The 17057-nt window shown below is 39.3% G+C and overlaps 2 protein-coding genes across 11 annotated transcripts in view; one reads left to right on the top strand and one right to left on the bottom strand.

The window, feature by feature from the left end:
* slc44a5b (solute carrier family 44 member 5b) overlaps positions 1-12591 on the top strand; it is a 39334-nt gene extending 26743 nt beyond the window's left edge. For 3 of the 7 annotated variants that reach the window (XM_086161510.1, XM_086161508.1, XM_086161512.1), the window contains 14 exons: positions 2812-2895; positions 3178-3290; positions 3491-3622; positions 3742-3841; positions 3944-4036; positions 4327-4414; positions 4837-5099; positions 5375-5469; positions 5554-5657; positions 5749-5822; positions 6021-6091; positions 6487-6575; positions 6914-6998; positions 7294-8554. In XM_086161510.1, coding sequence (XP_086017636.1) covers positions 2812-2895; positions 3178-3290; positions 3491-3622; positions 3742-3841; positions 3944-4036; positions 4327-4414; positions 4837-5099; positions 5375-5469; positions 5554-5657; positions 5749-5822; positions 6021-6091; positions 6487-6575; positions 6914-6998; positions 7294-7409 — 1507 coding nt within the window. In that variant the 3' untranslated portion in view covers positions 7410-8554. Of the gene's footprint in view, positions 1-2811; positions 2896-3177; positions 3291-3490; positions 3623-3741; positions 3842-3943; positions 4037-4326; positions 4415-4836; positions 5100-5374; positions 5470-5553; positions 5658-5748; positions 5823-6020; positions 6092-6486; positions 6576-6913; positions 6999-7293; positions 8555-8704; positions 8817-10106 lie in introns of those variants that run through there. The other 4 variants (XR_015107262.1, XR_015107261.1, XM_086161511.1 and 1 more) reach the window with 2 other exon arrangements.
* LOC147225826 (LIM/homeobox protein Lhx8) lies at positions 10929-16622 on the bottom strand. 4 transcript variants are annotated; one of them, XM_086161526.1, is made up of 9 exons: positions 15945-15959; positions 15698-15844; positions 15392-15517; positions 15172-15293; positions 14352-14572; positions 13539-13642; positions 12752-12847; positions 11957-12146; positions 10929-11418 (listed from the first exon to the last, which is right to left on the bottom strand). In XM_086161526.1, exons 2-9 carry the CDS (start codon positions 15764-15766, stop codon positions 11342-11344), a joined length of 1005 nt encoding a protein of 334 aa, XP_086017652.1. In that variant the 5' UTR covers positions 15767-15844; positions 15945-15959; the 3' UTR covers positions 10929-11341. The 4 variants fall into 4 exon arrangements, with proteins under 4 accessions (XP_086017652.1, XP_086017648.1, XP_086017649.1 ...); XM_086161522.1 differs by lacking the exons at positions 15698-15844; positions 15945-15959 and adding an exon at positions 16462-16622; XM_086161523.1 differs by lacking the exons at positions 15698-15844; positions 15945-15959 and adding an exon at positions 16462-16622 and having other exon boundaries at positions 11957-12134.
* Between the last annotated feature and the right edge of the window lie 435 nt (positions 16623-17057).

Genomic DNA, 17057 nt, shown 5'->3' with positions numbered 1-17057 from the left:
CCTGGTGGTGAAGTTTTCTCACTACCAGTACAAAGTAAAAGATCAATAAAGGTTTCATAACAGTGCTGGATATGATCCAAACCTCTCTCTGTGGAGAGTGTTTCAATGACCTTTAGCAACTGAATTAGAGCTCTTATTGGTTTGTGTGATACCAGAACTGCACTCAGTATTGTTTGTGACACAAATTTCAGCTGGTCTGCTATTCCCTCTATGTCTATATTTCAAACATTTCACATAGTCAGTTTGGAAAGGTTCAGGTCCATAGTTAAAGATTGTAGTTGTTATATAATGACTTGACTTTCCTCCTTTTACTTAATTTTCCTATCTATAATTTTAAATATATTCTATTGTTTAATGCTGAATTTGTTGATGTTTGTGTTTGGTGATAAACTCTTAAAATCAAAGTCTGTGTCTGATTGTGACACACAGTTGTCTTTAGCCCGATGAAAGATTTAAGTAGTGTAGGGTATAATTCTCATATTCCATCAGCTATATTTCATTTATAATGGGGAACATTAAAAAGACAATTGCCTCACCTGAGAGCTTTGCTCTATGTAAAAAAGGGTTGTAAACATTTACAAATGCAAACTTATAGAGTTGTTCTGCATTATCTAAGGATGGTCTGATGTAGCCCTTCACCCTAAGTTCAAAATCAGACAATCCTCTGCATAATTTTGAAACATTCTCAGATGTGTGAAACTGCTGAATGCCAGGGACAGTTCTAGATGTTCATGGTGTACATATACATTGAAAGGTAGAGATTGATAAAGAATCACTTTTTTTAAGTAGAGGTCTGTCACCCACTGTCCACCAGAGGACATGAGTATAGCAGTTCCAGGTATTGGCATGAGACAAAGTACTGTGTAACTTAACCCTTCTCTACGATCCTGGGCAGTCTGTTCAACATAAAAGGTGGAAGTGCGAATAGCAGCTGATGCTTTCAAGTTGAGTGTTGATCACAGCGGCTCGCTTTGTTTCAAATATTAAAAAACAAATGCTGACCCATAATTGTATTGTCCTGAAAGCGTTTGTCCATTTCTTACACGAATTATGTTAAAATGAATGTAACAACTGCAGAAGTTTGATTTTAGAGGAAGATGTCATCTGGTATCATCAACAAGTCTGGGTGACATCCCATCCATGTAGTCCCTTGCAGGTTCACTCTACATTTTGCTACTGAGAGGTGTGGCAGATGAGTTCTCTGCTCTGAATGAACCTTGTCATTCACTCTATAGCATCATAATGACAATGCAAGCAAAGTTATACCGACGTTATACTGACGTTTGTGACGCATATATAAATGTGAACTAATTTGTAGCAAATTATGTCTGCGTCATTTATTTCAGTTTTTTACCACATGTCAAACACACATCACATCACATCATGTCACATCACATCACACTGTGTCTATGAAGATGTGTTCATGTTAAGCCTAATCTTAAAAAACAACATTCATCCTCATTTTTGGCAACGGTCTAACATGGTGTTAAGTCATTGTTTCAACACACTGTGTGAGAACACCACAATTATGTACTTGTTTACATCTGCAAGACCTCAATATTCACAATAAAAGAGCAATAAATATAGCTGAACATACCTCTAATGAGTATATTACTATATGTATCAAAGTTGCAATCCATTCATTACACACTGGATACAGAACTTCAGAGGAAACAGACAAAACAGACAAAAAACACCACACAAGTAAATTAAATGCTGCTCAGAGAAGTGATGAAGGATCAATATGTTTGGTGTAAAGACATTTGGAAAAAAGTAGAATGGCAAAATGTTACTGAAATGATCTCTTTAGCTGATCTGTGAAAACTAGAGCCAAGACCTACAAGTGTCAACGTAGACGTCATAAACAAGCCAAGAAGCAATTCAGCGTACAGTTTTGAAGCACTTTATCCCTAATCAGAAAAAAATATATATTTTCACCACAAGTTGCTGCTTTGTAAATGCTTCCACAACATTTATTGATTTGCCCACAAGATATAGGCAGCACACTTCTGATTGGAGCATCTGCTGACTGTAGAGCCAATGGGAGGTGCTTAATTTTGTCCTGTTTATAAAGCCCCTAATGTAGAGAATGCCAGAAAAAACATGGGAAGTTGTGAGGATTCACGTCTAAGGCCCAAGGGTGTTGTAAAATATTAACTTGGGGTTAAAGCTATTTTGGAGAAATATTTGTTAAGGTTAGTGATTAAAGTGGGATTGCTGTTATCCCACCTAGTTTGCCCATATAATTACTCTGCTGGTGGTTTTATGTGTGCTTGATGAATAATCTGGATCTAGTTAAGGTTTTGGCCCTCCCCCGAACTTGAAGTACAATGAAATTTCAAATTAATAGAATTGACCATCTTAAGACCTGAATTAAGTACATAGCTAATAGAGAATTTTTTAAACCAGAAATAGTATATTGAAAACTATTTTGTGTAAATTTCTTACTTCCACTCATTATCATTCCCTTGCCTTTCCTGTGAATATAAATTGTAAGGGTTCTAGTTCTGATGCATTCATGATGTTCTGCTATTTTGCCAAATGCTCAACATTTAGCAAAATCCTATTGCATTTACACTTAACTGTAGATCTGCTACCCAGTAGTGCTTCAGTAACGCAAAGGTTTTTTTTCTTTTATGTTAAACATGTCCTGCTTTTTCAACACTATTCATTTTTGTTTTACCATGAGTGCTCTAAAGATATAGTGTGTATATATTATAACAAGCACTGGAAAACTGTTATTATTAAACTCTGTTTTTCATCTCCTTTATTTCTAAAACTGTTTCAAACCACTCTGGATCTTCATAACAGAGGTATCTCCAGTCTGCTGAATGCAAAAGAACTTGGCATGAGGATCTTTGAAGATTATGCAAATTCCTGGGACTGGATTCTCATGTAAGAATACCTGTTATGGTTTTCACGTTACCATTTAGATAATCTACGCCTCTGTGTCACCTCATCTGACCCAATGATGACATTAATGCTGAAAATATAAACCCTTTGCTGATTGTATATCCTTTCAGATTAGATGGAATTCACCCAAAATTACTAATGAAAATCCAAACCAGTATATTCTAAAGAAAAACTTTCTTCGAAAAAGAAAACTCAACTTATCTCGGTATTTGTCGATTTGAAAATGGTATTAATTTCATAGTATTTAATCTTGTGTTGTTCTAGTGGTCTTGTGATAACCATGATCGTCAGCCTTCTCTTCATCCTGCTGCTCCGCTACACTGCCGGTGTGCTCCTGTGGCTTATTATCATTGGTGTCATCACAGCTATTGGCTACGGTAATAATCCACTGTGGACTTTTAACCCAGTAATTACTGCATACATTATATAGTGTACACAGTTTCTGTTCACATGGTTTACACCAAATTTTGATTATGATATTGTCAATAAGAGCAGTTATGTTGTCCTATTAACATGTAGCACACTAAAATATGTCTCGTGTTTCATGCCTTTCTCCATATGTCTTTGTGTTGTTCAGGTATCTTTCACTGTTACTGGGAGTACAGCACTTTAAGAGGAAAGCCAGGTGCCAACGTCACAATCTCCGATATTGGCTTCCAGACAGATTTCAGCATTTACCTTAAGCTCAGCCAGACGTGGTTCATCTTTAGTATGTTTATTCCCCATCCTGTTTTCTTTTCTTGTTTGTTGTTTTCAAATTTGATAGAGTTTCTGATGTTGAAAGATGAGTCAGAAGACCAATTCTTAAATGTGCCATCTGTTTTATAGTGATCTCACTGGCTGTAATTGAGTTCATCATTGTGATAATGCTGATATTTCTGAGGACAAGGCTGTGTATCGCTATTGCTCTGCTGAAAGAGGGAAGCAAGTAAGTATGGATTTCAACTTAAAGCTCAAAAAAATGGTACATAAACATTTCATTACGCTTTCAGTGCATTCTGAAAATATATTAAATCTTTGTTGATTCTAGAGCTATCAGCCACATCATGTCTACTCTCTTCTACCCGATCGTTACGTTTCTCCTTTTGGCAATCTGCATTGCATATGGCGCTGTCACAGCAGTGTATCCTTATCTACTGCTACAGTCAGGAACAACTTCATTAAGATTCTTTTGGTTAGTTTACTTTTTCGGTTCAGTCCATATAAACCCCTATGGAGTAAATATTAGACAGTGCAGAAAAAATACCAAACAGAAGAAGAGATCCTATATTATGTGTCTCAGCAAGACAATATTAGATATGGAATATTAATCTTAATAAAAAGAAATAATCATGCATAGTTTATTTCAGTCATGTTGTTAGTGTTTGTGTTGTGAGACAGACTTTTTGTTATCCTTGACTAGTTTGTCCTCAGCTTTTTAGCATCATCAGGTAATGCCGTCTACAAGGTAACGTCTGCTGACGACAGCTGCAAGTATGCCAACCTCACATGCTATCCAAAGGTTTGCCCCGCCTTCTCTTACTCTTTGACATTACTGGAGATATATATTTATGGACATAATTAGGACAAAATGTCTTTTTGGCCAATTCAGTATTTTCCTTTTACTGTTTCAACAATCCAATATGTATGTCTGCTTTAATGTGTATATAGTGTTCCAATTAATCACTGATGTCCATCAAAGTTCATGTGACAAGTATTGACCTGCCTGCCCATCTGCCAAGTATAACATAATTTGAGTATTTAAAACTTGAAAATGCTGCCGTATATTGTCTCATAAAGTATACTTCCAATTTGGGACAGTGGAAAAAGCCAGTGGAAAAAACGGGATATTGTGTTCTTGTTACTAACTCGATAGCAAAGAAAATATCACATCATGTCACTACCATTAATTATCCAATATCCATATTTGTGCCTTTCTTTCAGACATTTGGCACAACGAATGTCACCAAAGTGTGCCCAGGGTCACAATGCATGTTCGCCTTCTACGGCGGGGAGAGTGTGTACCACCGCTACATCCTGGTCCTCCATTTGTGTAACCTGTTTGTGTTCCTCTGGCTGGTCAATTTTACAATAGCACTGGGCCAGTGCACTCTGGCCGGAGCCTTTGCATCCTATTACTGGGCCCTGAAGAAGCCGAATGACATCCCTGCCTTCCCCCTCTACTCCGCATTTAGCAGAGCTATACGGTAGGTAATCTTAAAGAACGACCATAAATGTCGGCACAAACTACTTCTACTCTCACTGCCAGTAAATAGTCAAAAATTGTTAATAAAAGCAAGGGTGGTGCAGCAGCTTAATATACTATATAATTTTGATTTTATTAAGTTTCTGCTAAGAAGTTCTATTGTTGTTTTTTTAAATAGATAAGATATGAACATTTCGTTTTTCCTTCATCAAGAAAACTGTCTGAGATCTCTAATTTTCAAACTCAGTAACTCAAGTTTTGTACCTTGTGTCAAAGTTACCACACAGGCTCCCTTGCCTTTGGTTCTCTAATCCTTGCTGTGGTTCAGACAGTCCGAGTCGTTCTTGAATACCTGGATCACAAGCTAAAAGGTAAACTATAACGCTCACTGATCAGCCCACTCTTAGTAAAGGTGAAAGATCATCACAAATGCAATGTTGCCAATGTTTTCACAGGTTCTCAAAATGCATGTGCTCGCTTCCTAATTTGCTGCCTCAAATGCTGCTTTTGGTGCCTGGAACATTTCATCAAGTTTATAAACAGAAATGCTTACATTATGGTGAGTGAAAAGGCATTTGTTCCACTGTGGACTGATTCATTCATTCAAGGGTCTCTGAAATTTAAAGAACTTTTTCTTTTTCTCTTCTTAGATAGCAATATACGGAAAGAACTTCTGCACCTCGTCAAAGGATGCATTCTTTCTCTTGATGAGGAATGTTGTTCGGTAAAACATTTGATTTATGTGTAATTATGTATTAATTTATGGTTAAATTTCACTTCATTGAGAAAAGGTTGATATAGTGTACTCATTGCAAGTCTCATTATTTATAGAAACCCTCTGTGATAATGTGTTATAGTCATAAATAGCTACTGTATAACTTTGAGGCAGTGTCTCAGTGTTTCTTCGCTGCCTGCTCTATAGGGTCGCTGTCCTGGATAAAGTGACAGACTTTTTGCTCTTCTTGGGGAAACTGCTTATTTCAGGAAGTGTTGGTGAGTCCCTTCAATCCCTCGCTCTTCCTTTGATAGAAGATTAAACGAGACGTGATATTCTCCTCAGAATTAGAAGGTTTTAGTACCTCTGTAAGTTTTGACAAAATGTGGTCGGTTCCAATGGAGATATATCAAAAAATCACAAATATTTCTCAAGGGTTTCTTGTCTCAGACTAATAAATAATGAACCTAGATTCAGATTTTTTGAGGATTAATTTTTGCAAGTGTGCTACATTTCAAAGTCCAATGACTATTTAATGCGTAAACCATTAGACTTAAGATTTTGCAGAGTACAAAAGATTTTGCACACTTGATTTTTATTTGTTTTTCTACATTTTAAGATCTGAATCCCACGATGGAGTTTTCTGATTCATCAATGAATGTTTGTTTTTCAGGTGTTCTTGCATTTTTCTTTTTCACACGTAAAATACCTGTCATTCAACAAGAGGTCCCGTCCCTAAATTATTACTGGGTCCCCCTTCTGGTGAGCTTTTGTTGTGTATGACAATAAACTCTTATAAAAAATGAATTAATAAATTAAGTGCTAATATTACTTCTAAAAAACACGCACATGAACCTGAATGTATTTTAATTTATTTTGCTTGTAAGTCCAAATGATAAAGCAAACAGTGTGAGTTATGCCAATACTTATTCTAAAGGCATATTTATTTGACCATGCAAATGGAAGTTGTTTGCCCAATAACAGTCTTAATATTTTTTTGTATTTTGTATTTTTCATTACCTTGATAGTCAGATTTTGATACAACTGAAACTATTGACATTTTATGTCAACAAATTAACAATCTATGTCTCTTCTTTCAGACTGTGATATTTGGATCCTACATGATTGCACATGGCTTTTTTAACGTGTACTCCATGTGCGTGGATACGTTATTTCTGTGCTTTTGTAAGTATGTCGATGTTTTACTTTTTCTTGGCACAGTCTGATCATTGGACTCATAACAGTGAGCACAGACATGATGGGTTAAGGCCTCATGTCCAGTGGTATGTCTGCTGCTGAACTGAACCCTTTCCTTCTTTTGAAGTGCTTTTAAAATATTTCTGGAACTGACTCCTGCTGATTCTGGCATGACCTTTTTGATGATTTACCTCTACTAATTCTTTACCTCCCTTTCTCTTCCTGGCTGTGACTCTTGCCTGCTATCCCCGCTCTCCTTCCCTGCGTTGGGCTCTGGTCCCAGGTGAGGACCTGGAGAGGAATGATGGCTCATCCTCCCGGCCCTACTATATGTCTCCCGGCCTGCACAAGATCCTGCGCAAAGGGGAGGAGGGTGTGAAACTATGTGCTTCCTCCTGAGCAATGCACGGCCAGCATTCTAAACCGATGACTCTCATTCACTTTTCCATGTCTACTGTGTGTCTGGGGATCTGAACTTTAGAGAGCAAGCACTGCCGTGCCAAACTGGACGCATTGCAGCCTGGAGAAAAGTGACCTGAACGTGAAAGGGCACATATTTACTTCAGTTCCCCACAGAAAAGGCATCGGGTACTAGAGAAAGACCTCTAATCACTTCCTGTCTGGAGCCAACTCAGATACTTGCCTTTTTTTCTGAAAAACTTTTGTTCTTTGTTTTGTTTTCACTGTATTCTCTGCTGACCTCTGCCTTACTGGAAAGGCACATGTCCATTCACAGGACGGATGCACAGGCTGAGAAGAAAAAAAAATGCGAGCATTTCTGCCCAAGCAAACACAGGACCTTAAAATGTACAGATGCCGTTGATGGGCAATGACATAAGACATCACCGTACAACAGTGATGAACTTATGGAGCACCCCCTTATCGCACTTTGGTCTTCTAGTGTAAATCATGTTTTTGTATGCACTTTCACATATGGGGATAAAACCATGTGATCTATTTTGTCTGTCGAGCATGATTACTTTGCGGCCTGGTGATGTTTACCATTGGTTTTATAGGTTGCTTTGATCCAAGGTATTTATACTAACACACACAAACATACACCACACAACTCCAAAACTAGTTTGTATTCTGCACTTACTCTCCATCAATGACGCAGTCATTTCAAAGTTTTCATTATGCTCATAGATGTACTGTAAACATGACAGAGACTTTATGGGAGGACGAGACTTCAAAAGAAATTTTAGGATTTTGCTTCAAAGATGATCAGAAACTGATAGTTTTCAGGAAACTTCAGAATGCACCCACTAGTTTATGTGCCTAGTTGTGAGAAAAAAATGTTCCTCTTGTTCTGTGGTTTTAGAGCTAACACCAGGAACCTTTGCGATACAGTTTATAAAAGGATGTCAAAGCCATTTTTGGTACCTTTTTTATTGGCTGGTTCAGATATAGTGCTGTTTTATTACTAAGTATAATATACACATCTGTCTGGAGGTTATTTGGTGTTCTTTTGTATAGGACATTTTTTTCTATCAATGAAATCTGATGAAAATGTGAATCATTTTTGAATAAAATTTAATGGTTTAAGGATTGTCCAGTGTATTTCCAAGACTACTTGCTTTTTGCCAAACCGTAAATATCAAGATGATAACAAGTATCAGGGTTCAGTCTGGTGTCTGAAGTGATGCTTTCAACTTTTACTTTTTTTTTAACACACTGCTGTGGCTGCTTCCTAGTGTGGGACCTGGAGGTGAATGATGGTTCTCCCGAGCGGCCATTCTACATGAACAGAACCTTGAGAAACATCCTCAACAAGAAGAACCTTAAGAAGAGCTGAGTGTTAGAGAGGTGATTATGTAAGGCGTCTATAATTCTCTGTGTGTAGGCTGCAAGCACATGCCCTCACGGACAAACTAGAGAAGAAATTAAATGAATACAAACACACACTCCCAGGGCAGGACTAGGACATTTAAGGATTTGTTGTGTACAGAAGTCAGTCTTCTTCAACACAGTTTCTGGAATTGACATGTATGGAGTTACCCAGTTATTGTAACTTAACATTGCATTGTGTTGTATTTTTATAGAACCAAAATCATATTGCACAGTACCAATTGGAAGTCATTTCTTGCTTTTTGATTGTGGTAGAACTCAATTGTCTTGTAGGTACCGATTTGTTCCACGAGATGGCGACAGTCTAGTATGTTGAGTTTTAAGTCCCAAAGGCGCTGTCGAGCCTCCAAAGTGTCTCACATTGAGAAATACAGACCTGCTTCGTGTCTGTTGACAAAGCAGCACCGAGGGTCAACGGGCTTCATTTGGAAGTACCTTTTCCCTCACATTACCACATTTAGTATCCAACCATGGATTTGTTTGAAGGTTATTGTTTGATTTTATTTCTCTTAGTATTATATCTTTTTAAAGATCCCATTAAGGGGACATCAGGGGGTACACATCGTTGAACTTCCCAAACATTATAAATTTAATACAACCTGCATAATTGTTCTGTAACACTATGTGAAGGTGCAGTTTTACTTTCTGTCATGAAAGTGATGATGATGACTTTTTCACTGTGGGTTCTGTGGCAACCACCTAATCAAAAGGAATTCTCTGCTAAAAGCCTGTCAGTTTCAGAGTAGTTTCTCAGCTACATGGTAGTATGGCTAGTATGGTTTATTGTGAAGGGATTTTACATCATAGCAAAGTCCTCAAAGCCTACAACAGCAGCAACACCCAACTCTGTCCATCTGTGAGCACAGCCTATTTCAACCTTAACAAAATCCTCCTTGTCAAACTTTGTTTTTTTTCCTGTTTTTTTGTTTGTTTTTTGTTTTTGTTTTTTGCATTGAAGCTCACCTGCTTCTGTAAAAGCTTTGTAGTAAATGTCTGTATGTATGATTGATGTTCCAAGTTGTATTTTATGAGCTGGAGAACTTCCACGAGGGGCATCTTTTTTTGTCCGTCAGCCAGAAACCTCTTGGCAACATGAGATGGTGTGTTTTGTGGGGATTTGTGCAGGAGGCAGACTGTGGGTGAAACCACAGATAAGGGCAAGCAGTGACATCAGTCGCCCGCTGCTGTCCTTCCACCAAGCCCTCAGATGTGACTGATACCTGTGTGTCTTTGTGCTGTATTTGTCAGCTGCCCTCATGGTGCCTCCGAGTGACAGTACTGCCAGACTCGCACGCCCTTTGCCATGTTTAGGCTGAGCATGCTGGGACATGTAACCATTCAACAAAAGCAAAACAACGCTCCTGTGTATCTGAGAGGACACAAATGATGGATGTTGTCTCAGCGTGGAGGAAAAAAACCCAACATGTTGCAGGTGACCTCATGTTCTATTGCAGAGTTACTCGAAGTGCCACCAGTTCTATTTTGTATTTCAATGTGTTCAACTCAGGATTAGTTCTTTGCCATAAGAGTAAGATCTGATAAGCGAGTGTTTTGTGTAACACCCACCCCATGTCTGGAAATTAGATTTCTTCATGGTCAACCAAGAGTCAGCGAGTTGACACAAGCACGGCTTCAGCACGGCTTCAGCACGGCTTCCTGTGAATACAGAGTGCAGCAGTTTTCAATCTTTTAGGGGGAATTGAAAAAAAAAATTAAAAAAAATAAAAAAACAGAAAACACATATTTAGCTCTGGAAGGAATTAATCTTTAAACTGTTTAATTTATTGTGTCTCTATTTGTCCAGGCAATTAAAAGACATAATTTTTTAATGCCATACACCTTTTTTTTTTCCATATATTCAGAACAAATATTTGAATATATTGCCCATCTGTGACTTATTAACATGTTGATGTTTTTGTTACTTGTGCTTTTATCAATAAATAATGTTTTCTATTGTGCAAGACATAGTTCCTTGATTCTAAACAGGCAAAGTCAGACATGAATCCTGCACAGAGTCGGATGTCACTGCATTTAAGCTGCTTCATAAAACTCTTATTCAATCCCAGATTGTGAAATTAGACATTTATTTTCCAAACAGACTTCACATACAGAAAATAAATAAAATTGCAATATGCAAACACTGCTATACAAGCTGTTTTATGCATTTTCCACTCCCATCTTCATTCCGAGGTTATTTCACGATCATACTTTGTCGTCAACTACACAAACAAATATAAACCTATGTTTTATGTCACAATCATTGAGGTACACCAAAAGCTTTCCATCTGCACATACAGTACATGTAGGACTGGAAAGAACACTTGTTTGAAATGTGCTGAACAATAACATTTTCAAAGAATTTAAACAAATTCAAGAGAAGATGAAAACCTTGAGTCTCTGGGATCATCTGAAATTTGAATACTGAGGCTGTTAATGACAGACATTCACCGTTGACCCCTATGGCTATGTGTGTGTGTAGCAGCTCAGGCATGAGACACAGGCAAGGAGGTCATGGCGTGGGCTGGCAGCAGTGGCTGAAACATGGATGAGGGGGAGTGTACTGCGGGCACACAGAGCACCAGAGTCATTACAATTTGTCACACATTTTGTTTTGAAGGAATTCAAATAAATGATTAGACAACAGAAAAAAAAAATCTTGATGTTGAAAGTAATGAGGCAACTTGGAAAGCTTGGGATGCTTTATAATGGTCAGGTATTCTTGTTTGGTGTTTTTACAGTAGACACATAGCAGGGGTAATTTCCAGATCCATGAAAGTTTGAACTTTCCACTAAAATGCAACATTGGACAAATGTCATTTTGGAATTTGGAGCAACAGTGATGTGTATTTGGTATTAACTTCCACCTGAACATATTGGACTGAAGAAATAGGGCCTTCAGTTGATCAATGAATTAATCAGAATTATGGTGTGAAGAACAAGAGATCCATAGAACAATTGTGACGGGGGTCATTTACTGTACAAGATTAATGTGAGCTCCTTAGAGTTTTGCTGACTAATTCATTTTTGTTTCAAAATCTTTAATCAAGGATTTCACATGAATCAATCATATAATAGTTCATAAAAAGCCTGGTGCTCACTGTCTATAAAGGAGTGCAGTGCGGAAAGCATGGATCCCTCCTGGGCTCCATAAGCTGTGTATTGCAGCTCCTCGGGGGTCGGGGTGGGCTGGGCCATGCGGCTGGGCTGCAGCGAGGTTATCGGGTTGCTGGAGGTGTGGCTGGGACTCACGTGCTTCTTGTGGCGGGCTCGGCAGTTCTGGAACCAAACCTGAGTTAACAGGACAAATCATGTCTGTAATGTTGTTTGGTAACAGTAATGTGTGACAACGTAGAACAGCGCCAGGCTCTTATTTTTCATTGTTGTGGCACACAGCAGTATTTCATTCCATGAATTAAACACATCCTGGTGGAAAAACAGCCGGCAGAGAATCGGAACATGTCAAATTGTCAATCCTCTGCCTCATCAGCAAAAGACTCCCCTGACAGTTGTGTTAGAAGTGACACAATCAGCAAGTCCAAGATTTTTTGAAGCCCATTTCACTAGATTTTATTACATACATCAATAATTGACCTACTTTATTAATTAGTGATGTTTATGGCAGAAAAAAATGGCAGTAAATCTGTGTGAATCATAGAAGTAGCTCTGCACTCACAGATTCAAGTTAGTTACATTTATATTTTTAAAGGTGTTTGTCCTTGTACTTTGATGCTACAAACCTTTATCCCAAGTGTTTATCTCATTGCTTTCAGCCAAATCTCAAAACTTTTGTATAAGATTATTTAAAATGAGTGATTATTTGCAGTTGTTCAAATGAATCAACTAGAGACACACAAGTGAAATAAAAGAGTAACCTTCTAATTTTTAAGACTGACCTGAATGACTCTTCGGCTGAGGCCCGTCTGCTCCGCCAGCTTCTGCAGTGTCTGTGCATCAGGATTGTTGTCCTGGGCAAACTGTGCCTGCATCACCTGCATGTACAGCAGAGTAAAGGCTGATCAGACAGGTGTCAGCTACTGTCTGAGATTTATCTGCGTTTAGCTAAATCTTTTAAAAAATATATTTGGCAAAATTAGAGCCAATTGGTGATTAATTTATATGTCTAGCAAATCATTGTTTTTATTAAGACAGGGTGAGAAATAAAATAATTATTTAGCTAAATACATAAAGAAATAGTGTCATCCTTGCCTGTCTCTGCATGCCAAATTATCTCTTATAATAATTGAGTGTCTGGCTATTTCAAGTATTTAAACTAACACATTAATGTTGTTTTCACTGTGTACCATGTTTTCCATGGCGCTATTTTGAAAATGATGATCGGTGATTGCTGATTCTGAGGTCAGCATCTCTGATTGGGAGTGAAGTCTGTAATTAAATCCTAAATTGAAGGACAAATGTTTTTACAAGTTGCAACAACTTTGTCACTAAAAAGTGAGGTTGTTGCCATCTGAACTCAACTAAGAGTTAAAATAGCCTCAATACTTTAATTTGGAATAGTATAATCATTCTTAAAGGGTAATGTTGATTCTTTCAGTCTTTTAAAAAGCCAGCTGAATTTTGCAATGTGTGAGTTCTGAAGTTCTACACAGAAAAACAGATTTAGTCAGCCATCCGACATAACCCAGTCTTGAGTTTCTCTCTGTCTCCCCAGCAGGTGTTTACCTGCAGCTGGTCAGTGGTGAAGCTAGTCCGGGCTCTTTTGGAGGGTTTAGGTTGGTTGATCTCCTGCTCGGTGGGCACAGCTCCCTCCATGTTAACACTGCTGCCTGCAGTGAGAGCAATAAATCATATTTAAAAGGAAGTTCATTCCTGGATTAAAAATAAACTATCAAAACGTCTCTCAGTCGGCACTTTTGATTCATCATGATAATTTTGGTTTCAGTTACAGTTTGGGGGATTTTCTCATCAGTATTATTGGACTGAGTGACATTTGTCTCTTGATGAGTTTGACACCAATCACTGACACTTATCTAAAACGACTTTTTTGTGTAGACATTATTTTTCTGAACAATTATACCAAAACAGTACACCTGTACTGTGGTTCATTTAGAGTAACAAGCCCGTAATTTTCAGGAAGAAGAAAATCTCTGTTGATTTTTATTTATTTTAAATAATTATTTTTGAGGGACATTTTGCACTAAAAGCTATAAAATTGTTTCTTTTTAAAATGTAACATCAGCAGCAAGTGTAAGGAAAAAATTTTTGTCTTTTTTTTAAGCATTAGTTTATTGGGGAATAAATTCTTCCCACTGAAATACATGAGCCGATTGGCAGATATTTGGAAACACAAAGGTAATGTACTAACCTAATGGAATTCACACCGATAGAAGACAAAGATGATTTTGAAACTAAATTAAAAAAGCGATTTCGGTCAGAAATATACAAGTGTGCTTTCCCCCGCCGAATGACGCCAACATCCTGTACCGATACGCTTATAGTCCAAAGTATTGCGGCTCCACCACCCGGCGCTCTCACCTTTCTCCACCGCCCGCTTGAGGTTGTCCAGCATGCAGTCGTAGTGGACCCTGCATAGCACCTTCTCCTCAACCAGGGCGAACTCTTCCCCGGTAGAGAGCTGCCTCTTGCAGGAGAAGCAGGCGAAGCAGGCCAGGTGATAGACATTGCCCTTCGCCCGGCGCACCCAGTCCGTGGACTGGATGTTCCTGCCACAACACGCACACCAGGTGCCGAATCTTCTGCAGAACGGGGGTGAGCATTAATAAAAACCGGTGGAGGAAAGACCACTTTATTTCACTCTTAGATTTAACTTCAATTATTTAACCGAAAGGTTATTAGATCCAGAGATTGTTTTTGCAGTAGATCTGCCTTTCGAAGAAATTTAAAATGACTGCTTTAAGGCCCTAAAAATACCAACACGAAATTATTGATAAATTGTTGAGAAAATTATTTAATTAAAGTGACTACTGCCCATCGGGTCACGGCAAAGTGTTTTTCGTAATTATCCAATAATGATCCTATACGTACGATCGGGAAATCTATTCTCAAATCGGTCTATTCATTATACATGATATTTATGAATAGAATTAAAACTTAATTCAGCGAGAAATGATGTATTAATAAAGTCTGTCAAGATTAGTCATTTCTATACTACTGCCAACCAATTTTGAATTAGCCTCAAGCAAATCGATATAATTACGATTATCATTGCGTTTATTGTGAATTTTTAGGGAGCCCGCACAAAAGGAAACGCTTTTAACGGTTTGTATATGTTACTCCTCAGCGCCACTTTCGTTCATGCAATTAATCTACTTACTCTAAGACGACGCATACAAACCTGAAATAATCCATCTTGCAGAAAACCTCCTTTTCTTTGATGTAACAGCTGGAGTGGCTGCCAAGCGCCGTCTGACACACGCTGCAGGAGAGACAGCGTACATGCCAGCACAAGTCGTTCACCTGCAGCGCGCAAACACACAAACACATGCACACGCGGTGAGGTTCAGGGAAAATAGCGACACCCCCCCCCCCCGACAAAAAAAGTTGCAAGTATTTACCTTTAATAAATATTTATCTGCTATTTCCTCATTGCAGCTGGCGCACAGGGCTCGGCCCAGCAGCGGCGCGGACGCCATCGCCTGCAGCGCCGGCGCGTCTTCATCCAAAACTTCCACCGGCGCGCCCTGCGGATCACAACGCGCAAGGAACACCTCAGAACACCGACCTCGGAACTTTCTCCAGCTCACTTGAAGTTTATCATCGACAAGTTTATCGATTTTTTTTTCCTTCTTCTTTGAAATCTCCCACAGACATCTATGTAATACTCACACCCCGTCACTCTAGATATTAAATAACGGTCCTACCATGACGTCTCCCGCGTCCTGTGCGCATTTGTTGCGCGGTTCTCCGTCCGCCTTGCAGTCCTCGCACATGTCGAGCGGCCCGGCGGGGACGGGACGTGTCCGCGTCAGAGGGACTCGAGCGCCTTAAATGCCCCGCTCCCCTTCCGGCTCCATCCCATAAATATCATCGCACTTTATTACCCCTTGCCATGACAACGCGAGCGATTACCGAAATGACATTTAAAAGAGAAGGATAGTCATTACTTACACAAACAGACAGCACTCCAGCCAACACTTATCCGATGCGCTTTTTCTTTTCTTTTTTTTTTTTTGTCGTTCTCGGGCGTCAGCCAATGAGCGCAGGGCTCGCGCGTGGCTCGTGCGCACCCCCCCCCCCCACACACACACACACCCGGGCCCTTAAACGCGTCAATCAGCGAACAGCGCGAGACCTCCGGGGAAAAAAGGGGGGATTGATTTATTTAATAACTGCAATTAAAAGTCTAAGTTCGCCATAAACGTCTACCCGGGCAACCAAAAGGTGAAGAGGTCTCATTAACTACTTGAGTTTTAATTGCATTATTCGGGGAGGAGTAATTTCCTTCGACGTCTCTTCAAATTGTGGAAATAGTGAGCTGCCGTCGTGTGGAAGTCCGGCCCTAATGATATGGTGAAGCCTACTCCGCTTTAATTACCACGGCAATTTGGGCCAACATTGAACCGGGGCTCACCAACACAGCCACGGCCGAACACCCGCCCAGGGCCCACCTCGTTTTACCACTCACCTCATCGTGGGACGACGCGGCCCCGCCGTCTCCGTGTCTGCCTCTGTCGGCCCGCCGGCCGGCTTTAACCGCGGTCTTCCAGCGCATCTCTTCGCTCCGCCAACATCCGCACCTCCACAACTACCCACGAGGAAAGTGTTGCGAGTACTCCCAACCCCTCGCGTTCGTGTCGGGCCGTGTCTGCGGAGGGCGGATCACAGTCCGTAGTTCTCCGCCGCACTCCCCCCCTCTACCCCCACCCCGTAGAGTTATGTCTGTTATACTTCATTAAATCTATCTATCTATCTATCTATCTATCTATCTATCTATCTATCTATCTATCTATCTATCTATCTATCTATCTATCTATCTATCTTCTCTTACAGTATTACTGTATGATATTATTACTGTATATCGTACATATGTCAATCAGTCATCCCTTGTATCTGCTTTCTTTCTGTTCGTATCAAGACAAAATTCTGCAATTGTGATTCAGAATAATTTCAGATAAAAAAATGTAAAATACAAGCCACCTCCACCACAGGGGTGTATTTTGGAAAAAAAGGGGTGAGCATTTGATTACACAAAAAATGTGTTGGATGTGCTCTTAATCTAAA

The sequence above is a fragment of the Fistularia commersonii genome, chromosome 16 (genome assembly GCF_037954325.1).
Source record: "Fistularia commersonii isolate RoL2024-O1a breed Wild chromosome 16, RoL_Fcom_v1.0, whole genome shotgun sequence".
NCBI lineage: Eukaryota > Metazoa > Chordata > Actinopteri > Syngnathiformes > Fistulariidae > Fistularia > Fistularia commersonii.
The sequence above is the reverse complement of the archived record's forward strand: the minus strand, read 5'-3'. Positions and strand labels throughout refer to the sequence as shown.